Source organism: Eleutherodactylus coqui, chromosome 1 (genome assembly GCF_035609145.1).
Source record: "Eleutherodactylus coqui strain aEleCoq1 chromosome 1, aEleCoq1.hap1, whole genome shotgun sequence".
Lineage (NCBI taxonomy): Eukaryota > Metazoa > Chordata > Amphibia > Anura > Eleutherodactylidae > Eleutherodactylus > Eleutherodactylus coqui.
This window is the reverse complement of record NC_089837.1, coordinates 319,345,691-319,372,388: the sequence shown is the minus strand read 5'-3', so window position 1 is coordinate 319,372,388 and position 26,698 is coordinate 319,345,691. Positions and strand designations below refer to the sequence as shown.

Genomic DNA, 26,698 nt, shown 5'->3' with positions numbered 1-26,698 from the left:
ATGTATAGGGCTCACGCTGTGTGGTACGCAGAGAAATAGAGCATGCCGCGATTTATTCCTCTTGTGTATCGATTTGCAGTGTCCACACGCCTCTGTGCATGGATCAATGAAACTTTTATTGACTCCATTCACTGCGTACCACACGGCCGTGCAACATGAGCCCTTGCCGAACGTCTCATCGTTCAGTTTTCCGCATGCAGAAACGAAACCATTCTTGTTCAGTCGCTACATACATTTACACGGGACGATTATAGTTCAAATTCGCGCTGGAATCTGAACAATTCTGAAGGATAATTGTCTTGTAAAAAAAGGGCCATAAGTATTATGTATTAGCATTAGAGATGAGCGAGCGTACTCGGAAAAGCACTACTCGCTCGAGTAATTTGCTTTATCCGAGTATCGCTGTGCTCGTCCCTGAAGATTCGGGTGCCGGCACGGAGCGGGGAGCTGCAGGGGAGAGCGGGGAGGAACGGAGGTAAGATCTTTCTCTCCCTCTCTCCCGCCCGCTCTCCCCTGCTCCCCGCTGCGACTCACCTGTCAGCCGCAGCGGCACCCGAATCTTCAGGGACGAGCACAGCGATACTCGGATAAAGCAAATTACTCGAGCGAGTAGTGCTTTTCCGAGTACGCTCGCTCATCTCTAATTAGCATACATCAGAGCTGTTGTGTTTGCCAATGCAATCATATTCCTAAATATATAAAGACTACCACTAGATTAGAAATAGTTTACGTTAAGTATCAGGAAATTATATAGTATTTAGATTTGCAATATGTTGTTAAAAATGCTTTACAGCTATTGAATGCCTTCAGATATTTCAAAATACTTGTCACTGCAGCAGATGTGGATCCACTGTGCCACCAAACCGATTTGGCTTAGGGTTTTCACCCTTTAACCTCACCAATCAGGATCTGGTCTTCGCTGCAAGGAACATCAGACCTTTACTCAAGAAATAATCTTGGTTATCAGGTAGCGGCCACAAACTGGTCAGGGTTACAGTAACACGTATCGGAGGAGTAGACAAAGATTGTTACGATCGTGTGGGCAGACAAGCACGGGACCCACACGATCATGACCAAAGGGGGACACACACGGGTCATGCAACTGGCCCTGGCTACCGGGAGGATGACAGTGGCCCTACCTAAGCGGGGACATTGCCCCTATAAGGGCAGCCCAGCGGTCTTCGGATCTGGGCCCTAGCTGATCCTAGGAACCACACACAGAACAGAATGCATTCCCATGCCACATGACAGACCCAGAATACACCGCATACAACATGCAACCACTAGTAACAGATTGGAAGCTGAATATAAATACCAGGTATTAGTTGACATGTTGTAAGCTAGCAGGCCACTTCACGGCTCCTGATTATATTGCTAGTCCCTACACTAACCAGGAGTCCAGCAGAACCGGACACCGTTCACACCGCACGCTGCAACAGGACAGGACACAGATAGCAGGTCACACAGCAAGCTAACACAAAACGGACAGAATTTAAACGTACAAACGACATGAACCAAGTCACACTGCAAACCTCACCAGACAAGCATTCATGACTACTTACCTGAGGGGCCATGCAGAGGCTGTACCAAAATTGACTTTTATCACCTATCCACAGTCTGATCTGTGGGTTCTCACCTCTGAGACCCTACTAGATCTGAGAACGTGGGTCCCGTGGCCCTCTCGTCACTGTGGGCACACAACACCCACCTGCAGTGACATAGAGATTTACTATACAGTTGCCCGTGTGCAGTCCTGCTCTGTTCATTTCAATGGGGCAGGCGAAAATAGTTGAATACAGGCACTTGGCTATGTTCAACAGTCCCATTGAAGATGAAGGAAGCAGTACTGCGCATGCTTGACCGTTGCTCTATTCAGTCTCCCCCTCACTGTGGGGGGCTATAGTGAGCCTGTGGAGATGAGGAGAGGGTAACACAGGACCTCCGTTTTCAGAATCTGTGGGGGTATCACTTTAAAAATGCGTAAAAAAAAGTGAAATAACAATTTGCTAAGGTATAAAGTACTTCAAAAGCTGAAAAGTACAGTTTACCTCGCCAGACACTGTTGTAAACAGGACGTGTTACACAGCATTTCAGACTTCACAAAATATTAAGTATTTAATGAAAATAATACACAATACATGGAGATAGTATTCAGCAGCCAAATGATTAGTTTGGGAGCCATTAAAGCAATTTAGCCACACACAAGGGTGCAACTTAAGAGCAGATCATGCATCTGATATTGGGCTCTGCCGCACAGAGGGCCACTTAGATCTCACATTTGCACTTGGATCTCCAAGTGAAGATGTGTGTCTCAGGGGACCCCTCAGCACGGATGCATTTTAATTTATTCACATTCAGCAGCTACTGATGATAAGCTTGAATGTACCAAGAGCCATGGTACACTGATGTATTATATGGAATGAGTGCTATGTATTGGGGAGAGTCACTATACAAAAAGCACAGAATTATGTTCAATATTGGGCAGTAGAAGGGAGTGCATGAGTGCCAGATTAGGAGTTTATAGATGATTTATTGGGCGCCACTCATGGCACAGGGTATTAAGGAAGGAGAAATGCAGTCCTAAGCTCACGCTCACACGAGACGATATGGCAGTGTGCTGTTTCCTTTTTTTATGATCCCAGCAATGCCTCACTGGTTCTCTTATAGTCCAGCTCTTATTTTTTTAGTTATTGTTTGTAAGTGTACACGTAGAGATACTGCGGTAATCAAAATGATTCCACCCCTTTGGCAAATTTGGTTTATCTGCCAAACTGACAAACTTTCATCTGTTTGCAAAACAACGATCAAACAAAAATAGTTTGAATAGCTCAACACAACTAATATAACAAGGGGTTTCTCCATTTTCCACATGCAGTGCCACTTTTAAGCTAGGTTTTAGGCGATTTGCCACGATTTTGCAGCGTTTTTTATATTGCGTTTTTGCCACAGAAGAACTGCTTCAAAGGTTCTTTTAGGTTTTCTTGCGTAGTTTGGTCACTTTTTTGGCTTGGAAAATCCGCAAGTGTTTTTTTCTGCAGCGCTTTTTTACTTTTGAAGTGTATTTCAGTGCAGATTTTGCTGAATCCATGGAGGCTATAGGCAAAAATGCAATGCGGAAAATCCAAAAGAATTGACATGCTGCATATTCTAAACCGCGCTGCAGCTGCATTTCCGCACTGCGGCAGTCCGGAAAAATTCCGCCCTGTGAGAACAGCTTTTTGGACAAACACATTTGCACTGCATTGCAGGGCGGATATGCAACGGCAAAACCGCAGCAAATCCACATCGTGTGAACCCAGCCTAAATGGCTACTGCAGTCGTAGAATTTTTTAACTCCTTCATGGTAACTATATTAAGAACTTTAGTAAAGCCCCTTTTAGGTAACTCTCACACGCATTCACAAAATGCAGCATTTGAAATCGTGGCATTTTACCGGCTGTGTTTCTGAACGCATGTCAAATACTTAATGTTTTAAAGTATAGTGGTTCTCTGCAAAAACCAATTGTTAATATTAATGCTGTAGCTTGTGGAATTGGGAATCTTACACGTAAGCGCCATTTCTCATAATATACATCGTTTTGAGCCCCATCTTGCAGTTGGAATTTAAAGCTAAAACTTTCCCCTAACATTACTGTTATCAGATGTAACAAACTGGGAAGGTGTCTTGCTGTATAGCTGCCGCTTTATTTTTTGCCATCTCTCTATGGGCCACCCTTGTGAGCATGCTCTCCACAAGTTCATTGTAGTTTGCGACCTTATAGTTCCCAAGGAAATGCTTTACAACCCTATAAAACAACTATCGCGCCAACATTGTCCACTAAATCTTGGAAACGCTGGTGTTTCATGAGTTCCCGGATCTGTGGACCATCGATTTTACCTCCTTTTAGCTCCTCCATGCTCATCGCAGGACATTTTCCACATCTGTAGCCGAAACACCTTCCATTTCTCTTCAGTGTCTTTACACATTGTTTCATCCATCCAAGTTTGCAGCGGTGGCGATATGTACCATATGTACTAATAGTAAGGAAATACTGGTGGGAACATAGAGTAAATAGAACAATAGATAATGGAATCCGGAATATCTCAAAAACGAAGAGCTCCTAGAACGAAATGGACAGTATTTTCAGAATCAATGGCACAAAAATAACCAAAATAAGATCTAAAATTCCAGGCACCATGAAAAAAACTTACTTAGTTATCTTTACATCGATGGACTGGCACAGTGCCCAACATAAGCCACACTGTTTAGCTAAATAAATTAAAGGGGGTTTTCCTATGACTTAAAATAGTTTCACAACCACTCTGTCCTTTCCTGGCTGCTGCTAAGACTGGCTATTGAAGGCCACTGCTGTGACAAGTGATTGGCTGGAGAAATCACCTGTTTTGGTCAGAACTAACCAGGAAAGACAACGTAGATGTGAAACAATGTTAAGTCGTGGGCAACCCCCCCCCCCCCCCCCCCTCCCCATCTAGAAAGAACAGATCGCTGTTTACAACAAAGTACTTTAATGCTGGCTGCTGTTTCTCCCATTGATAACTAGTGATTGTCCAAAGTTTCTGAATCCAGATATGCAGTGATCAGCCGATCACCACGCTGACATATACAAACGGTTGATGTAATCATCCTGATCAAGTCCTGATCTTGTACTGTAGCTGGTTTAAGACTGCATCAGACCAGACAGCTATGTGCTAAATACAGTATTGATCTTTCCTCCATTAAAGGGGGTCTGCAGAACTTTTACTATTGATGACCTGTCCTCAGGCCCTAAATAGTTGATCAATGGGTTTCTGTGCTCGGAATCCTCACTGATCCCACATCTGCTCGCAGCGCTGGAAGCAGATAGTGCTGTCTGTACTGCAGTGGCCCAGTTTGATACTACAGGTACAGCTACAATTGGATTCAATAAGAGCTGTGCCTGTAGTACCAAACTGGGCCACTGCAATGTTGACAGCACTACCTGCTTCTAATGCTGTCCACACTGACTGCAGATCTGCGGATCAGTTGATCAGTGGGTTCCCGAATGGCAGACACCCACCAATCAACTATTGATTAACTATACTATAAATAGGTCATCAATAGTAAGAGTTGCGAACAACCCCTTTTATACACTTTGAAACAACTTTCATCTGTAAGCAGCACAAAGCTCCGGCCAGTATTCAATCTCTAAACGTAAGGAAGAATGTTTCCAGCCATTATCAGCAGGCATCTTTCAAATAGATAGGAACTGAAACACAAAGTATATTGGAAGATAGTAGAAGTTTCTCTAAGGCTGCCTGTCCATGGGCGTTGCGGATCTCCGCCGCGAGATCTGCCGCCAGGGAGCAGGAGCCATAGGACAGATCTCCGATGTGAGCCTATCTGACAGATAGGCTCACCGCGGAGAATCGTGGCAATTCGCAGCATGCTGCAATTTGCTGGCTGTGAGCAGAGAATTGCAATGATCCTCCGCTCATGTACAGGGGGCCAGCGCTTTCCATATCAACGCTATGGAAAGCGTGCACTGCAATTCCTGCGGCCAGATTATCGCCGCTAGGAACGCAGTCAAAAAAACGCCCGTGGACAGGCAGCCTTAGTTACAGCGCACATTGCATATTACATGCGGATTTGTATGCAGAAAATCCACAGTGTAATATAGTAGCAGCAATGTAGATGGGGATTTAACAAATGTCATCTATACACTGCAGATATTTTGTAAATTGACCTATGATTTTAAAATTCTTTCTGCAGATTGCACAACTAACAATGCATAGGGCGCAATAAGCAACAAAATCCACATGGGATACATACAAAGTCTGCTGTTCATTCATTTTGGAGATTTTGCAGCAAATCTGCCCCATATGCAGGTACCCCCGAGATAATATTTTAGCATTATTTGCTGAAAACTATAGGCTACCTAGTGATAAGTAATTTCTTAAGCCACTATTTAGTAACAGTAAATGCAGCCTCCAAGTTTCTAATTGGTCCATGGGGCTTGTAGACACCCCCAACCACCCATTCTAGGGGATGCACCTTACAGTGCTTAGGTCCTTCTGGCAGATTTCTAGTGTTTCTTCCTTTGTAAGCAGAGATGTCTGACAATCCATATATCCAGTGCACGTCAGTAGAAAACTAGCTAGGACCAGGATTGCACTGTACCTTATATATCTGCAATGCTTTCTATAAGCTCACATTGTGATGTGCTCTTTGCATATGAGACTTCCAGCAAGGAATCCTCCTATAAGCACAGCGCTGGAGTCACTTCTTAGATCCTGTGCAGACACTGGAGTATAATCTAGAGATCACATGACTGCTCTCAGAGCTTTCTACATTTAGAAACGCTGGTTAAGGGAAAATGTCTAAAAAACACAAATTTGGAGTTTGTAGCGTGATCCCGCCATCCCCTCCCCTCATTGTTCTAAGTCCTTAACTGCTTTGTACCTGGCTTGTATTACACAATATTTTTGGAACAAATGTTGCCTGAAGACTGTTTTAATTTATCGACTGCTAGGAAAAGGAGGGCTTTTACAAGCTCAGTCCTCTCACACAGGAATTACTTCCACTCATTTATTGAATCAGGTGCAGAACAGAAAGGCATTTGTAAAGATTTCCATACATAAATCGAAATTCGTCAGTACTGCAGTATTTGATGTTTTTACAATATTTGTGTGATACATGAACAGATTTTACTGTATTGTGATCGAATATCCCTTAACCCCAAGTCTGCTGATGAATAGATATATAGGAATGACTGACTACAAATGTACCACACTAGTGCAAAGTAAGCAGAACAAAGGTGTGCGGGTAAGTAATACCAGGACCAGAGAAGGCATAAGTCACATTCATCCCTCCAGGCAACTCTTTAAGGTTGTGCTGATCGGAGGAGGCAGGGGAGCTTGTACCTTATACTTCCTGTTGTTTGGCTTTATTTTTTAGCAATGCTGTGATAAAATTTTGTTTAGCAGTGCCTTTTCACATATCTATATATATCTTCATCTCCAAGTGTAACAATTAATTCACTTATTAATCCTCATGGTACATATGTCCATAATGAACAAAGAGGAGTTAACTGAAAATGTATGATGTGTGAAAAGTTGGAGTGATAGATATGAGATAGATAGATAGATAGATATGAGATAGATAGATAGGAGATAGATAGATAGATATGAGATAGATAGATATGAGATAGATAGATATGAGATAGATAGATAGATAGATAGATAGATAGATAGATATGAGGTAGATAGATAGATAGATAGATAGATAGATAGATAGATAGATAGATAGGAGATAGATATGAGATCGATAGATATGAGATAGATAGATGTGAGATAGATAGATAGATGTGAGATAGATAGATAGATAGATAAATATGAGATAGATAGATACTAGATAGACAGATAGATAGATATGAGATAGATACTAGACAGATAGATAGATATGGATGAGATAGATAGATATTAGATAGATAGACAGATAGATATGAGATAGATAGATAGATAGATATGAGATAGATAGATATTAGATAGGTAATAGATAGATATTAGATAGGTAATAGATAGATATATAGATATGAGATAGATAGATACTAGACAGATAGATAGATATTAGATAGATAGATAGATAGATAGATAGATATTAGATAGATAGATACTAGATAAACAGATAGATAGATATGAGATAGATACTAGACAGATAGATAGATATGGATGAGATAGATAGATATTAGATAGATAGTTAGATAGATAGAGATGAGATAGATATATATGAGATAGATAAATATGGATGAGATAGATAGATATTAGATAGGTAATAGATAGAGAGATAGATAGATATGAGATAGATAGATATGTGCATACATAGATAGATATGAGATAGATAGATAGATGGATATTAGATAGATAGATACTAGATAGATAGATGGATAGATAGATAGATAGATAGATATATATGAGATAGATAGATAGATAGATATTAGATAGATAGATACTAGATAGATGGATGGATGGATAGATAGATAGATAGATAGATAGATAGATAGATATTAGATAGATAGATGGATATGAGATAGATAGATACTAGATATGAGAGATAGATAGATAGATAGATAGATATGAGATAGATAGATAGATATGAGATAGATAGATAGATATGAGATAGATAGATAGATATGAGATAGATAGATAGATATGAGATAGATAGATTATAGATTTGGAAATATTTTGAATACATAAATAACTTTCAAACTACTAAAATATACACTTTTAAATTAAGCATTCTTCCTCAGTGTGCTCATCTTGAACACGCTATGCATACCTTTAGTGTTGTTTTTGTCTACTTTAGCTAGTCCAGCGGTGTAACACGCTGCCATGTTCACCTTCTCCCAGTCTGTATATGCTCACCTTCTAATGCCATGGTGTGGCATAGGCCAACTATACATGCGCACTGGCAGGGCACTGGAGAAGGGGCACCTGTTATGCTTCCAGGTGTTAATTCCTCCTGGGAATGATATATAAACAGCAAGGGAAGACATTAGCCATGTGATCATGTTTTTTGAATTTCTAAACTGCTATACCTCTACAGAAACAGAATAAGCCAACAATAAAAATTAAAGATCCATCATTAGTAGACGTTAGCAATGGTACTAATTTCCTTGTAAGGGGTTAACACACAATGCGCAGTCTCCCTCTTGCATCCCATCCTTTCTCCCAGCGTGACTCTCTCTCTCTTTCTCTCTGCGGCAGGCTCGCTCCTTATTAAATATTTAAAACCCCAGTTTAAACATTTCAAGAGCCGGCAAATAAATGTCCGTCTTAATTTCTGTTAATGCTCAGCAGTTGTAAGCTGCAACGTCTGCAGAGCTGGTGTCTTCCCCTCACCCCACCTTGTGTATGGCTCAGCCCACAGAATATAGCTTGCTAAGAGTACGTAATATCCATTCGGGTGACAAGTAGATCACAAATTCAAGCTGAATCAAGTGTTTTGCTAATGTCTTGTAAGGGTAGCAGAAAAGATTTAATTACATTTTATTGCTGAAAAAATGTATATTTCAAGATGTTTTGGGGATCCTACTGAGATAAAGACTTTCATTTAATAATTCTGGCTAATTATACCAAATGTTTCTTTTCCACAATCTTTAATAAGCAATATTGCAAACATCAGAAGAGTAGTTGAAATAGGAAAAGTTCTTGTTTCACTTTAATGTTGGCCACAGTGTCTTGGAGAAGTCTTAACCCTTTCCAATCCAATTTTGGATTCAGGGTTTCCTAAAAGGCTTTCTCTTTTTGCTGTTATACAGCAGTGCCATCTGCTGGCTAAAGCCAGCGTGTGTGCGCCAGGGAGGCTCCGACAGCGGAGTGGCTGGCAATAGACGGTAAGAATACCCTGTCGGACGTCTTCTGACATTGGAGCTGTACAAGCTTCAATCAGAATGTAGGAAGACATCAGACAGTGGATTGGAAAGGGTTAAAGCTGGAGTGCACAACCTGCGGCCCGATAGCCACATGTGGCCCGAGTTGCCATTGTGTGTACCCCCAAATATGTAGACACAATGATGCTTGTCTGTCTGGTGACTGCTTACAAGCAGTTTCCATGTCAGAGAAAAGAGGAGTGACATGCAGCAGGGCATACATAGAAATCATGGGACCCCATAGCAAAAGTCAGAATTGGCTCCCTCTCCCTGTCCCCGTGGGATAAACATCATCAAGCTGAGGAATTTTCCCCCCACAACCCTGCCTTAAAGGCATTTTCTAAACCCCAACAAATTTGCTAAATGCCTGAAATTGTTATAAAATAAGAAAAGAAGCATGCAAATAAGGAAGATGGAACATTTCCATCTGTAGCACCACCTATTAGATGGCAGCATTCATTCAAATCAATGTACAACTTTTTAACAAGTCTGTAAAACAATGATTTGGAATAGGAAACCAAGGCAGAAAACCATACACAGACCAGCTGTTTCGGGGTGTTTGCCCATCAGTGTGCAGTAGGTTTCTGGCTTGGCTGGTGAGAGGCCTGTGACGTGGGTCAAGAGGGGTGTCGTCTCTCCTTAAGGAGAACACCCAAAAATGTGTGGAGACACGTTGGGGGTGAGTGGGTCGGGGGATGGCACCGTGTCTCCCCAAGGAGAGCACTCAGAAGAGGTGTGAAAGGATACCTGAAAAGTGAGTGAGGAAACTTATAAGGCCATGCACGCTCCTCTTGTTGCAAATAAGGAAGATGGAATAATACCTCTGCAGCGCCACCTATTGGATGACAGCATTCTTTCAAATCAATGTACGACTTTAACAGGTGTGTAAAACAAGCATAACTCGCCTGTATATTCTACTGCCATTCCAGCTCCATCTCTCTAATAGTTCAGCAGAGATGTAACCGACTATCTACATAATTGTTGAGGCCAGTGAGTGGCTGCAGCTGTCCCATGAGTACTCCACTACGTTATCATTGCAGAGCTGGAAAACAAAGTCCTGTGGGCAGCACTGGGGGGGATGAGCAAAAAAAAAAACTATAAATGGTAAAAAAAATCATTTTTTTAGCTTTTTACCCCAATAAAACTAAAAAAACGGGAAAAAAAAGTAACTGAAAAAGATATTAAAAATATAGCCCTATATGTCACGGGAAAAAAAAATCGCAGCAAAAATAATTTTGGTAGCTGAAGGAAAAAATATAGGGCAGTAAAACCACCACATGGGTAAAATCCCTAAAAGTGTCTGGTCCTTAAGGAACAAAACAGCCTGGTCCTTAAGGGGTTAAACTGGAAGAATTTATGTAATGATTTTTTTCAGTTATTCTTCAGACTTACTAATTAGCACATTTTTTTTTGTGGGGGCTGATGAAATATGCCACTTGATGACAACACTGGATATCCATGCTGCTGTGATAAATTGATGGTCTGATTTACTGTGCTGGAGAAGTATTCATAGCCTTGCACCATTTCAGTAACTAAAGAGGAAATTTGTTATTTTCCCTATGCAGTTTAGAAGAAAGCCATAGGAGAGGTACCGTCAGGAAATGTGATGATCATGTGGATGGCTGGTGTAGAAATGGCACTAGAATGAAGGCAACTCGTGGAAGTAGTGAGATGTTTTGGTAAATGTTCTTCTGGGAAACCTTAGGTCCTGGCATTCATGTGGAGGCTAGTTTAACGTATACTAGCTATCTAAAGCTTGTTGCAGATTGGGTACAACATTCTTGATTACAGTATTCCCTAATGGCGGTGGCCTTTATCAATAGAATAATGCACCTTGCCACACTGCAAGAATTGTTCAAGAATGCCTTGAGAAATCTGACAAAAATTTCAAAAGTGTTAACATGGCCTCCAGATTCTCCATATCTCAGTCCAGTTGAGCATCTATGAGATGTGCTAGTAAAAAGAAGTCCAATCTATGCAGGCCCCACTTCACAACTTACAGGACTTTAAGGATCTGCTGCTAATGACTTGGAAGCAGATACTAAAGAGTATTTTTGGAGGTCTTGTGGACTCCAAGTCTTGTTGGGTAAGAGCTGTTTTAGTGGCACGAGGGGGACCTACACAATATTAGGTAGTTAGTTTTATTAGTTTTAATGTTATGACTAATTGGTGTATGTATTACTAGCGTCTTAACTCCCATGAAAATGACACTATTATTTTACCCCACCATGACCCTATAACATCTTTGTGGCATCTCCAGTCCCCACTGTGCATCATTGAGTAATGCAGACCTAAGCCAATAAGCAACTTTGGTGAGGTGGAGACCTACTGTAATACCTAAGAGTATTCTTGAAAAGGATCAATAAGCTCTTTCATGTCTGTTGTAGTCAATATTTTTTCTTGTGAAGTAACAATATTGTATTGTTTCTTAGAACTAAAATTGTGCTGTCCCTATGTTTTTCCTGCATTAGATGTATCTGGCAATTGAAACATAACCTTTTATAAGTATAATTAAAGTCGAACAATTCAATCGATCACCAGATAACCACAATTTAACTCTAGTTAAGTGGAGTAATAGCCAATGGAAGCGCATCCCCATGCTGCAGCCTATCCAGAATTACCCCTAGGGCACCTACAATGCCACTGCTGTTAAATGGCCCAGGGGGCAGTTGTGCCGATACCCAACACATGTCTTCTGAGTTAAGTAGGTTCATCAGGGGGACGTAGCAAAATTAAGAAAAGGTGTGTGTATATATATATATTTACATGACTAATTATTGAATTGGCATACTCAGTAAAAGAACAGACAGCACATTATACTTATGCTAAAGGTGCTAGGACAGTTTTCAAAAGATGTAGTGAAAACAAAAGATGTGGCAGAAGAGAGGTGAACATTTTTTGTACCTCTGTGCAAAGATAGTTTTGTAGGTTTCATCTGCAGAAGAATAGAGAGAGTACTATGTCTACAGTATTGTAGAACAGCGATTAATTCAGCTTGATCCTAAACCTATGGTGTGATGGGATCCGTTCATGCAACTACAAGTTGTCAAGCGGTGTATCAGATGGAGCACTAATGTTCCAACTGCATATTAGTAAGTAATAGCTTATATACCCAGCATTGCTGAAGTAGCTAGGCTGCCCTTGTTGTACCAGCTCTGTCTTTCTCTTTTTGAATTCGAGCCTCATACTGTTTCAAAGACTTTGCAGCCCTGGCTCTTTCCCTCTCTTTTCGAATTTGGGCCTCATGCTAGTCCAGGGTCTCTGCAGCCCTTGATGTCTTGGTTCTCTCCTACTCATTCTTAAGTAATTAGCCATGTTTTTCGTTCGTCTCACTCCATGGCAGTAATTTTAGTTTACTTGCTTTCAGCTGGACTTGTCTGATCCACCACACGTCTAAATTATTTACCACGCTGAATCACAAAGCATCTTATTTTATGATAGATTTCACAATAGGCCTCACTTATTGAAACTGTGTAAAAAACAGCAGTTAATCATCTTTGCTCTAAAGTGAAAGCTGTGCACTATTTTAGGTTGGATCATGAAAAGCATGTGTACCAAATTTAGTTGCATTCATCAAGGCATGTAAGAACCTATGAAGAGCAAACAAGCAGATTTTCACTTTTATATATACATAGCTTATTGGGCAGGTGAAAGGAAGTATGACTACGGGATCAGACCGCACAGTTTGTTTTTAGCCTGTTACTATACAGACACAGGTGTTTATATAGGACCTGTAGAAACAAAATTATATTTTCATCTAAGACTATTTGCAAAGTTGCCTCATTCCTGATTTAAATGCATTGTAACAATTAGGTTGTATTCACATGGAATATATCCACACCAGATTTATTCAATGCGCATTTCAATGAAAATCTGCCTCTAAAATCCGCATGATCGCCGTGGATTGTCATGTGCTTAAAGGCTCCTTCACACAAGCGTATGCGCACACTTCAGTGCAACATATTTGCGCTATGAACGAGGTTTATTTGCGTGCTTATCCACACTTCGTCTTTTTTTGCACACGCAAGGCCTGTTCATATAGACCTGATTTAAAAGGCTATTTAACATAATGAAGTAAAGATGTCTTCTTTTTCCCGTGATTTTGTGCTGTATTTTGCAAATCCTATTGCCTATCGCGTGCGCCTTTGCACACCCTCCACAAAAAGGAAACGAGAATGAACGCATTGAAATTAATGTGTTCTGTTCTCTGCCTATTGCGCACTCAAATTTTGCATACAGAAATACACTCAAGTGAAGAAGCCCCATCAAAATTTGCGTGCCCTTTTTTCCACTGAGATTCTGTGCAGATTTAGTGCTTAATCCAGGTGAAGAAGTCACATGTCACTGGTTTTTTTATGCGCGGAAAGTGTCCATGTCATATAGACTGTGGCGCAGATTCCAATTCAAGTGAATGGGACATGGGTTCCCCAGCAATGATCTGCAGTGTTAAAATACCCGAAACCAAAATTGGTTTCCTTGAGGGTATGTTCACACATGGTGGATTTTGCTGCGGATTTGCCACGGATTGAAAATCCGCCATGTGTGAACATACCTTGAGGCTAGTGGAACAAATCCACTCAGCAAAATCCACATCAAAATCTGCACCAATTGGGGGTGGAATCCACATCACAAATCTGCTGCTATAAGGGCTTAGACAGACGAGCGTGTGCACAAATGAGCTTGCCCCAAGAGAGCATATTTGCGCATGAACAAGGTTTGGAGATCATAGAATCATAGACTGGTAGAGTTGGAAGGGACCTCCAGGGTCATCGGGTCCAACCCCCTGCTCAGTGCAGGATTCACTAAATCATTCCAGACAGATATTTGTCAAGCCGTTGTTTGAACACTTTCATTGAAAGAGAACTCACCACCTCCCATGGTAACCTGTTCCACTCATTTATCCCCCTCACTGTCAGAAAGTTTTTTCTAATATCTAATCTGTGTCTCCTCCCTTTTCAGTTACATCCCATTGCTTCTAGTCTTTCCTTGTACAAATGAGAATAGGACTGATCCCTCTGCACTGTGGCAGCCCTTCAGATATTTGTAGACAGCTATTAAGTCTCCTCTCAGCCTTTTTTTTTATAAGCTAAACATTCCAAGATACTTTAACCATTCCTCATAGGACATGATTTGCAGACCGCTCACCATCTTGGTAACTTTTCTCTGAACTTGCTGCAGTTTGTCTATGTCTTTTTTAAAGTGGGGTGCCCAGAACTGGACACAGTATTCCAGGTGAGGTCTGACTAAGGAAGAGTAGAGGGGGATAATTACTAACGTGATCTAGACTCTGCTTCTTTAATAGATCCCAGAATTGTGTTTTCCTTTTTGGCTGCTGCATCACATTGTTCACTCATGTTCAGTCTATGATCTATTTGTATACCCAAGTAGAGATGAGCGAGCGTACTCGGATAAGCACTACTCGCTCGAGTAATGTGCTTTATCCGAGTATCGCTGTACTCGGGGCTAAAGATTCGGGTGCCGCTGCGGCTGACAGGTGAGTCGCAGCGGGGAGCAGGGGAGAGCGGGCGGGAGAGAAGGAGAGAAAGATCTTACCTCCGTTCCTCCCCGCTCTCCCCTGCAGCTCCCCGCTCCGTGCCGGCACCCGAATCTTTAGCCCCGAGCACAGCGGTACTCGGATAAAGCCAATTACTCGAGCGAGTAGTGCTTATCCGAGTACGCTCGCTCATCTCTATACCCAAGTCTTTTTCAAATGTGTTTCTGCTTAGCCAAATTCCTCCCATTCTGTATGTGTCTTTCTTTTTTCATTTTTCTAGCCCAGATGTAGGACTTTGCATTTCTCCTTGTTTAATACTATTTTGTTAGTCGCTGCCCACTGTTCAAACTTTTCTAGATCTTTTTGAATACTCTCTCCCTCTTTCCTAGTGTTAGCTATCCCTCCTAGCTCCAAGTTTGAGATACTTTGTCAAATGCTTTACTAATGTCAAGATATACTATATGCACCTCATTTTCCTCATCAGACCAGTCGGTGATTCTGTCATAGAAGGAAATTAGATTCGTCTGGCATGACTTGTTTGTTACAAACTCATACTGGCTCTGGTTAATTACTCCATTTTTATCCAAGTACTACCATACATGCTGTTTAATAATTTGTTCAAAGATCTTTCCCGGTATAGAAGTCAGGCTCACAGGCCTATAGTTTCCTGGATCCATCGTTTTTACCTTTTTTGAAGATAGGAACAACATTTGTCCGTTTCCAATCTTCTGGGACTTTCCTGTTCTCCAGGAATTTTTAAAAATTATGGCGAGTGGTTCAGTAATTACCTCTGCTGCTTCCTTTAGTATCCTAGGATGTAATTCATCTGGACCCAGAGACTTGAATTCATTTAAGTTATCTAAGTGTTCCCTCACAATCTCTCTGCTTATAGATAGCCTGCATTCTTTTATTCCCCCAATAGCACAGAGAAGATCAGTTGATGCTCAATACACTTTCTGAGAGAAAACAGATACAAAATAGGAATTTAAAAGTTTAGCCTTTTCAACATCATTCTGAGGCCTCGGTCAGACAGGCGTTTTTTCGCGCGATTTGCGCATGCGATCTGCGCTTATATAGAACCATTGCTTCGCAATGGGATCGGTCACATGTCCACTTTTTATGCGGATATGCGATAAATTATAGGACACAACGATTCGCAGAACGCGCCTATCTACGTTCTGCGCATCGCTGTGTTCTATATATGCGCTCAATGGGTGAACAGCGGACAGTGCTCCTTTGATCGGGCCCCTTTCGCCGAAAACGCTGCTAGCTGCAGATTTTTCGGCGAATCGTCAGCCCCAGTCACGAGATTTGCGGATGCGCATCCGTCATGTGATCCGCAAATCGTGCGAAAAAACGCCCGTCTGACCGAGGCCTTAACCAATTCACCATTTTCATCTTGTAAGCATCCAATAGCATCTTTGACTTTTCTTTTGCTTTTAGCATACCCCCAAAATCCTTTTTTATTGCTTTTGGCCTCTGTTGCAAGCCTCAATTCATTATTAGCTTTAGATTTTCTGACACTTGCCCTACAGTTTCTGCAGACCGCATTATATTCTTCTTTAGATATTCCCCCCTCTCTCCATTTGATAAACATATTTTTCTTCCTTTTTAACGTGTGTGCAAGTTCTGTGTTCATCTATCCTGGTCTCTAAATGCTTCCCATTCTTCCTTCTTTTAGGGATTGTTAACGATTGTGCTTTGAGAATCTCATTTCGCAATATTTCCCAACCTTCTTGGACAATAGCATACAACACCTCCTCCCTTTTTTTAAGGTCTCTCTTATATTTAAGTTGTATCCTTTAAGCCTTGTATTCCAATCATGTATATCATTGCACCAAGTTTCCGTGATACCTATGACATAATGTTTCTCTTTTTGTGTTAGGAGCTCCAATTCTCCTTGTTTGTTTCCCATACTCTGTGCATTTGTGTAAAAACATTTTAGTTTGTGATCGGTGTCTCTTTCTCCTCTACTTTCCTTCTAATTTTTTTTGTTTTTGTTCTTTCTTTCCACTTCTAATAGCAAGGTTCTCAAATGTATTAATTAGCTGTATATTTTTACCTGACCTTTCACTTTCCTTCCCATATTGTTCTAATTTAAAGCTCTCCTAATGAGTGGAGCAGGGCGCCCACCAAATATATGCTTACCTGTTTTTGTAAGGTGCAACCCGTCCATAGCAAAGAGTCCATCATATAGGTAATGCACTCCATGGTCTAGAAATCCAAATCTTTGCTGACGGCACCATCGACCTAGCCAGTTGTTCACCTCTAGAATCCTGTTCCATCTTCTTATTCCGTGGCCATCCACTGGGATGAGAAGACTACCTGTGCTCCGAGTTTCTTCACCTTCTTTCCGAGGGCTTCAAAGTCTCTCAAATAGTTGCAAGATCCTTTTTTTTGCAGTATGGCAGTTATCAGGCTGATACACGCGTGTGAGTACATAGTAATCTAATGTTTGCGCTCGCAATGCCAGTTCACACGCCTAATATGGGCCAGCTATCTTCTTCTCCCTGCATTGTCCGCAGGGTCGCACCCTTCCCCTTGATTTTTTTAACCTGCCATAGACTTCTTTGGCAGCTTTCTGTGTGAGGCCTTAGTCACACGGGCGTTTTTTCACGCGATTTGCGCATCGCATGACGGATGCGCATGCGCAAATCGCGTGACCGGCGCCGAAAAATCAGCCGAAAAAACGCCCGAAAATCTGCTCCTAGCCGCGTTTCATTAGAAACGGGCCGGAGCTGTCCAGCGCATTGCATTCAATGGAGCCGGCAATACAGCCGGCTCCATTGAAAGCAATGCGCTGCGGGCGAGCCCGGGATGAATTGTCGGGAAGGGCTTAAATATATAAGCCCTTCCCTGCAATTCATCCTAAAATGTGTTAAAATAAAAAAAAATTGTATACTCACCTTTCCGCTGCAGCCGGAGTTCTGCCGCGGCCGCTGTCAGTTCTCCTGAACTGCTTCTCGGCACTATTCAGCCGGCGGGGCTTTAAAATCCCCGCCTGCTGAATGAGTTGCCTCTGATTGGTCACAGCCTGACCAATCAGAGGCAGGTTTCACTCACACACCCATTCATGAATTCATGAATGGGTGAGTGACTGCTGCCTCTCATTGGCTCAGCGGGACCAATCAGGGGCAGCTCCCGTTTTAGGATGAATTGCAGGGAAGGGCTTATATATTTAAGCCCTTCCCGACAATTCATCCAGCGCTCGCCGGCAGCCCATTGCTTTCAATGGAGACGGTTGTATTGCCGGCTCCATTGAATTCAATGGGCAAACATCGTTCTTCTCTGCCACAGCTGTTACAGCTGTGGCAGAGAAGAATGAATTGTCTTCTATATGTTCTCAATGGGGTCGGCGATGCTGCTGCCGGCCCCATTGAGCGCATATAGAGAAGAGAACAGGAATCGCAGATCGCACATAGGTGCGATCTGCGATTTCTGTTCTATAATTTATCGGACGAGCGCATAAAAAGCGCTCATGTGTCCGATACCATTGCAAAGCAATGGTTTTATAAAATCGCCGGACGCATGCGCATGCGCAAATCGCGGCTAAAAACGCCCGTCTGACTAAGGCCTGACACACATTAGATAGGGCAGCTCCTATCTTTTCTCGCATGCAGGAGTTGCGCGCGATAAATATGCTAATGAGAACCAACCCATTGAAATCAATGGGGTCATTTAATCATGCTTTGTGAGCGTGAGTTTGACTCGTGGAAAAATGTGCGCAAACATGTTCATCTGTTTAAGCCGTTATTGACATACTGTTAGAGATGAGCGAGTCTACTCGCTAAGGCACATTACTCGAGTGAGTAGTTCCTTAACCGAGTATCTCCCTGCTATTCTCTGAAGATTCGGGGGCCGGCGGGGGGCGGGGAGCAGCGGGGGAGAGCGTGGAGGAATGGAGGGGAGATCTCTCTCTCTCCCCTCCGCTCCCCCCTGCTCCCCAACGCAACTCACCTGTTACCGGCGCCGGCAGCCGAACCTTTAGAGATGAGCGGGGAGATAATCGGGTAAGGCACTACTCGCTCGAGTAATGTGCCTTAGCGAGTATACTCGCTCATCTCTACATACTGTGGATCAAAAATCTGCTCTGCATGTCAATTTCTGCACAGATTTTGTGCTGATATTTTCCATAACAGGTGGACGAGATTTTGAAAATTATATCTGCTTTGCTGCTACTTTAAATGCTGTGGCTTTTCCATGCATAAGGGCCACATGGCAAATCTACGGCAAATCCATCCCGTGTGAATATGGTCTAAAAGCTCTGTTCATATTTGCATTAATGTCGTCTTTGGGCGAAAATCATATTACAATGGGACAGAGTAAAATAACATTTCGGACCTCGTGGACTTTAGTCTCACAATGCCAATAGGAACGTATATCAGGAGTGTAGAAGTGGCACCTATAGCGCCATGTTAAAAAAAATGGTGATTTCAGTAGTTTTGACAGTAGAAATAGTCCAAGCTACAGTCTATTGTTTCCAAAACAATTCCCATAACCTTGACAGACCTCATAACAGTCACTAGGGTCCGTGATGGTTCATGTTATTTTTTGACGTTTTAGGGGACCTTCACAGGGGAGTATCCATTTTTTGCGCACGCCTCAGCGCAACGTATTTGCACTGTATTATGAAAGAGGCTTTTTGGCGCATGTATCAGCGAGTTTTACTGTACTTTTTGTGCACGCGGGGAATGTGTAATTGCACGCGGCAGACAAACACGCTCCAATTTAAATTGCTGTTTAGCCTAATGAGTTCTGGATGTTTTTTTTTTTTCACGGAATTGCGCGCACATTTGCGCATCTCTCGTAGACTTCTATGGGGACCAATTTTTGGTGCATGTGAGAAATGCGCATGCAAAAAATGGAAAGGAGTACAAGCCCATTCAAATCAATGGGTTCAATTCTTTGCATATTGTGTACGTTAATATGCCCGTGTGAATCCGCCCTTATATCTGCCATGGCTCGGTTACAACCATTAGCCATGACGCTAGTGTGACCAGCGCCCAAGTAAGTGATGTTGGCATAAACGTATTTGTATTGGGAAAACCTTAGTATATAAAAGAAGGCTGAGAGTAGAGCAGGGCGTAAGGATTCTTGATGATTAGTAATGGTATAGTTGTTTGTCATGTCTGTTACAGTGTAGGGCCGGGCTCACACGACCATGCTTGACATGCGTACTTGCTGTGTGCCATCAATCGCCATACACTATCTTGGCATGTATTTTGCACGCGTTGTGTGAGCGGCACAATTGAAAGTTTGTTGGAGTTGGTTCTTAGTATTATGCATGTAAAAACTGCGCACGTAATATGCAGCAGCATTGGCTTGTGTGAGCCTGGCCTAAATTGTGCTAGCCTAAACCGGTCTTGTTGAGAAGTAGATATAAAGAAAAGAAAAAAGAAGGGTGGAGCAAAACCTGTAGGGTCGTGCTGGAGAAGAAAAAAGGAATCAGCACTGCCGTGGCCAGTGAGCCCTGCTTACCTGATTTCCCGGCAGTGGCGTCCGCGCGGAACCCTCCCTCCACTTCCGGGTTCGCTGTACTGCGCATGGTCCTCACGACGCGCCTTGTCGGACATGAACAGTACAGTTTTTTTTATAACCTCCTGAACTCTCGGAGATCCGCGGTACATCCGCAGTGTCAGCTGTTGGTGTGCCGTGGATCGGACAGCTTCCATTGACTTCAATGGAAGCTGTCCCTGCAGGATCCGCAGAAAAATAGAGCATGCTGCGATTTGTATTCCGGACCAAAAGATCCGCAAATCAAATCCGCAAGCTTTAATCCATTTGCGGACACCCATGCTTTTCTATGGCCGGCTTGATTTGAGGATCTCCCGTGCGGATTCCGCAAATCAAACCTGCCCATGGACATTGGGCCTTACCTGAATTGTAATACGTGTTCTTTGGTAATACAGACATTTATAACAGTCTCCATTAGACCATTTATTCTCTTTAGGGCTTTGACAGCCGAGCATATGTAGCAATACAGTCGCTCCTGCGCAGAGAACAAGTGTATTTTGCGCATGTGCCTGCACAAATACTGATACAGGGACCACTTATTCACGTAGGCGAGGGTATCACTCCGCTCTAATTTAAATGGCTAAGTAGTCTAAAAAGGTGTCGGTGATCTTGCATATGCCCAGTGTATACCCGCACGTGCAGATGTGCGTGTTTGCACACCTCCCAGAGACATCTATGGGGCTCTTTGCTGCACAAATACGCACAAATTATAGCAGGCCCCTTTTTTTTTTGCACTTGTGAAAACAGTGGGCACAAAAGAAGAAGTGAGAATGAACCCACACGCAAAACCGTGCGCAAACACGTTCTTTACTGCTGCTGTGTTTTACTTTTCAGTGACTACACACTGGCCACGTTTATTGATAATAGAGGTTTGCACCAATAAATTGGAAACTGTAATTGGTGAAAATACTGGCTAAGCTATGAGCAGCTGTATATTGAGGCCGCCTTCACAAAAGCCATAAATGCTGTGGAATTTCTGCAGAGGATTTTATTGTGGAAATTCCACCCCAAAATCACTGTGGAGAGTCCGCAGCAGATATGAAGGCACCTGAACACCAATAATTTGTTCTTTTGATGAAAGTATACACTTACAACTTGACCGTACCCAAGTGGGTAAGAAGACAAATGTTGCAAATTTAGCTCAATCTTAATACAATTTTAAATGCAGCTTTTTAACCTGCGCAATTTTTAGCATCACCAGGTATTCGGGAATTTATCGTGAACATATCTTATAGCTCAGTTCAGTTGGAAGCACAGTATATATCCCCTCCCCAGAGGGCTCCTACAAATGCCACTGTATAGGCATATAGTAAGCGCAAATATGTATGGTTTTGTCTATATTTGTTCCGGAACGCCTCTGCATAGAAAAGCAGCAAACAGCGTTTTCTATACAGTTAAAAAATGGCATATGAACTCTGTATTAACCTGATGGATGCTAGAAGAACTTTTTTGCCATTCATTGATGAATGGAGCCTTCTGGATACGTATGGCTCCTGGCACATATGCTGAATCTGGCAGGAATATATACAATGTGAACACAATAATTTGCAAGTACAGTTGAGAACGGTAACGGGTAGTAACTTGATTGCCTGGGGTTATCACCAGAAAGTATCCTGAAATGCATTAAGCTCTGTGCTCCCTCTGTTGGCCATAGAGGTGTAATACAGGCTTCATAGATTAATAGTTTATGGCTCTAAACTTACTTGTCAGATGATTTTGAAAGCACATACCAGCATTAGAAACAATCCAGTCTAATTGAATATTTACAGAGCAGGTCACTGGCTTGTAAATATTCTCTAAGTGCATATGGCAGACTGTTTGCTCTGACCTTAGAACCACCACTTTAATAATTTAATCGGATTAGCACTTGTCAGAAAATACTACTCATTTTAGCTTCATTTGTCTGGTTTTGGATATGTAAAAGTGCTTGCCAATAATTAGTGGAGGATAGTAAAAAGTATCTATTTGTTCTTGTGGCTAACAGTCACACATGGATGGATGTAGTATAGTGATTCTCTGTATGTCTAACATCACCCCTCTTCTCTTTACAGATTCTTACTGGTGTTCAGCTGTCTGGTGCTCTCTGTATTCTCCACAATTCCGGAGTATCAAAATTTATCCAACAAGGGCCTGTTCATATTGGTGAGAGAGCTGTTTTTTCTTTGTGGATCTCCTGTGTCACTCGTATGTCTCTATCACTCTGCCTTATTACTCCACCTTTTCAGTCTTCTTCATATACATTATGCACTGTCTGTTCTCCTTCCTTCTCTTGATTCATACTGAGACTCAGCAGCTGATTGCACTTCAAATAGTCATGTCATACACAATCAGGCCTTCTACAAACTGTTAATTACAGACAATTACTGCTCTGTATACTGTAGGCGGGGGCTACACACAAACTTTTGTGACCTGGCAGCTTCAGTAGCAACTGTTGGCCAACTTCCATTCAGTTTGTGCACAACTGTTTTTTTGTCCCCATGTGTCATTAATATATTTCTGCTGCAACAGTCACGGGTTAATCACATGAAAGTTGCATGTATAACTGACTAGTCAGTGGCATATCCCAATACTTATGTCCTTCCAAGCATTATGCCAGAGTATAATGCCAGTGTATGTAATTACTGAATTATGCCAGGTTGTCCTGGCAGAGTTTACTGAACAGAATAAAAATGGGAAAACTTTGTAAATCGGTTTGCACACAGTGTGTATCTGTCACCAATTTTTGGAGTGTAATCAGTATTATGATATGTTCTTCCTTTGAGCATTTGGTTACACTATTATACTTTTAATTTTAGTGTCTGCTCTTTTGTGAATTTTAAACCTTGATGTAAAGGCCCCTTTACACGCAAAAAATAATCTTTTAAAGATTGAAAGATTTAATGATCTATTTACATAAAGTGGTAATGGCTTTAAAGGGGTTCTACCATTAGAAAGCAATAGTATATGAACTCTAGCAGCAAGACAGTTTGCATGCACAGTCTCGGCAATAGATCATCATTACTTCCTAGGCATTGAACGTTAGGTCACTGCCTAGGATGTCACTAGTACACTGACCTGCCAGAAGAAGAATGCTGAAAATGGACAGATCGTAACAAGAAGAAGAGAACTCGGCTGGCTTGCTGTGAGGTGACCCGGAGGATTGGGGAAGATCAGCCAGAAGAAGATGCGGTAAGAAGGTGGCCTGGGGAGGAATAGGTAAGTATTGATTTTTTTTTTAATGACAAAACCCCTTTAATGGCCATTAGCACTTTATCATCTTCATTTGCATGTAAAAGGACCTCCAGGAGTTGTTTGTAGAGCCCAGCATGTGTTTAAACACACTCCCAGCTGTGTAAGCAGCTATCAACACATTCCATTATTCTCCTCTGCGCTAGTGTAAACATGCCGTGGGGAGAACATACTACCGTCTTTTGAAAGATGAGCGAAATACATTCAAATGGAATGTATTTTCTCAGTCTTTTAGCTGCTGAATGATAGATTTTAAGTGAACTAAATGAAAAGTGCACAATGACCACATTTACATGTAACAATATTCGCTCGTTTTCAGCCGTTTGGATAAGTTTTGAGCGATAATCGTTGCATGTAAAAGGGCCTTAAGAGGCCAGGTGGAAATTAACAATGAACAATTGTTTTTAAGCTAAATGATGGCAGTCATTGTCTGGAAATAATTTGTCCAAGTTTGAAATGTCCCCAGAAAGATATTTCGTCCATCGTCCGGTGTGATTGGTGATATATGGCCAGTTTGAAGAATTGATGGTCAATATACACTAAAATTACCAGATTATTGTTAGTTTAACAACCATTGAACCATCACCCTAGTGCACTTCTGTCTAATGTGTATGGCCATCTTAAGAGGTGATTTCCTAATGGATACTTATCAGCTGGCATATTGCTAGGACGCATGGATAACATTGCAGACACGTGGAGTGTAAGTCAGTTCTCTGGAAGATCAGCAGAATGTATTTAACATGGGATTCTATAATTATTACTCCATAGAGAAATGAAATTAACATTTTGGTGACAGATGCCCAAGGAAGAGAAATCCGAATGAAATCAAGAAGTTCACCCTTTTCATGTGCTGCTCTTACAGCTGCCAAGCTCATAAGGAAAGAGCTTTAATACGTTGTAACAAGCTGTGTGAACAGCAGTATAGATTTTTAGTCCTAGAACGTTTCCAAGCAGAGAAGTGGAATATGGTGAGGAATTAATACATTAATGGTATTAAAAGTGATGTTTCATTGCAAATTAAATACTTGTTAAATGAATCTGTAAAATCTCTTTAAGCTGGCAAAAAACGGCCTAATACATCTGTTGAATCTAACAGTCAGCTCTGTAGGGTCGTAGAACGTCTGGTGGTACGTTGATAATCAGCCTTCTGTTGTATTACGGGGAAGTGAAAGATTGATAGCTGCTGTAATGCCAGTTACACAGAAAGAGTTCAGAGGGTAGGCCAATGGCTCTGAGACTTTTGTAGTAGGGGAGACAACTTGAAGCCTATTGGAGCCACCAGCTGATCGTGGCCGAAAGACAGGCCAAGACCTATCTTTTCCGGTCATGTCAAAATTATTTGGCCGCCGATGTCCTATCTTCACCAGCTGGACATTTTTACGTGGCTAATAGAGATGAACGAACGTACTCGGTTCGGGTGTTTTTGCGCTCGAGCATCGCTTTTTCTGAGTAACTGACTACTCAGACGAAAAGATTCGGGGGGCGCCGGGGGTGAGTGGGGGGTTACAGAGGGGAGTGGGGGGGGGAGAGAGAGCTCCCCCCTGTTCCCCACGGCTACCCCCGCTCCACCACGCCGCCCCCTGGCGCCCCCCGAATCTTATCATCCGAGTAGTCAGTTACTCGGAAAAAGCGGTGCTCGAGTGCAAAAACACCCGAAACGAGTACGCTCGCTCATCTCTAGTGGCTAATAATCGCCCATGTGGTTGAATGCATTGGAATCCAATGCTTGACATGGTTGTGATTTTTGGATGACCCTTTATTTCGGCTAAATAGTCACGTAAAAACTCTTGTGTGAATAAGGTCTTTTATTGAAATAATTGAAGTGAGTGGTATGTAACGCATAGATGTAAAGTTAGTGTCTTCTAAATATGTATATATATAGTCAAAATTTGTGGTCAAATTAGCTCACTGTATCAGCATCCCTCGGTGAGATGGTTGGCACACAAAGAAATTCTCATTCCAACACAGTGGATTAGGTTTAAAACTGGATGCAAACATCTTCATCATCCTCAAACCCAGAAAGGCAGTTTTACAATACCATGCAAAAGTAGCTCAAGGCCATCCAGCCTGATGGCAAACGCACTTTATACCATCATGGTTATAACTCCCACGGTCCTTAGCACAGCCTGACCTTCCCAAGACTGGGAGCTCTGTCAGAGAGGATCACACCATATTTAACTGAGCTTTCCCAGCTAATAGTAAGCCTAATTAACTGAAATATCAGTGGAGTGGATGGAGTGAGGGCTTACCCTTCTCCCCCTAAGAGTCCTTTCACGTGGGATGACTGGCAACCACTTAAGCCCAACAGTTGTCCCAGCAATGATTGCTCTTGTACTCTCACAAACAGGATTGATAACTGCGCACTTAATGGAGACGGAGTGCATCAGAGGTCTCTTGCGGCCGGCCGCATCCATTCAGAGTAACAGGCAGTCATTCATAGATGGATAACTGCCTGTTTACATCATTGTTTGATGAACGACAAACAATAAGCAAATGAATTATCGTTAGGTGTTCAGTTTCGGGTTGCATTCACATGGAATGATTATCATTCTATTTCACGTGATCCAGCGATTAACTGAACGATAATCGTTGCATGTAAAAGGGCCTCAGCTCCAACAGCAAGGTCCTATTCCAGGTTTTAGACTCAACCCAAACTCCATAGAAATACATGTATCTCTGCTGCACACACCTTGGTTGCTGGATGTAACATCACACTTTAATGACACAAGCATCCTGGTGTCTCTTTCGCTCTAGTTCACACCCGGCCCATGTGCAAGAAAATCTAATCAGGCCAGACCATATTCTTCCATTGCTCTTTAGGCCAGGGCCCATTGTAGGCGCTATCGTGGACAGGGGTTAGCATGAGCACTCACAATAGACAATGAATGCAATAGTTCATCCTCTTTGCCAATAGGTAGATCTCCCAAAGGATCAAAAGGAGCCTTTCCAATTAAGCGAATGACATTGAATCTCAACAAGAATGTATGAATCGAATGGTACCTGTACCTCCAAGGGTTTAGAGATATTCCGCCTCAGAAGACTATGGAAAATATTCAAAAAACTAGCTCTGATTTTT

The 26,698-nt window shown here is 42.1% G+C and overlaps 1 protein-coding gene across 4 annotated transcripts in view; it reads left to right on the top strand.

The window, feature by feature from the left end:
- The window catches only part of KCNQ4 (potassium voltage-gated channel subfamily Q member 4), a 153,681-nt gene that overhangs the window by 43,687 nt on the left and 83,296 nt on the right, over window positions 1-26,698 (top strand). For all 4 annotated transcript variants that reach the window (XM_066575048.1, XM_066575047.1, XM_066575046.1 and 1 more), the window contains exon 2: window positions 22,446-22,536. In XM_066575048.1, the coding sequence (XP_066431145.1) occupies window positions 22,446-22,536 (91 nt within the window). The remainder of the gene's footprint in view (window positions 1-22,445; window positions 22,537-26,698) is intronic.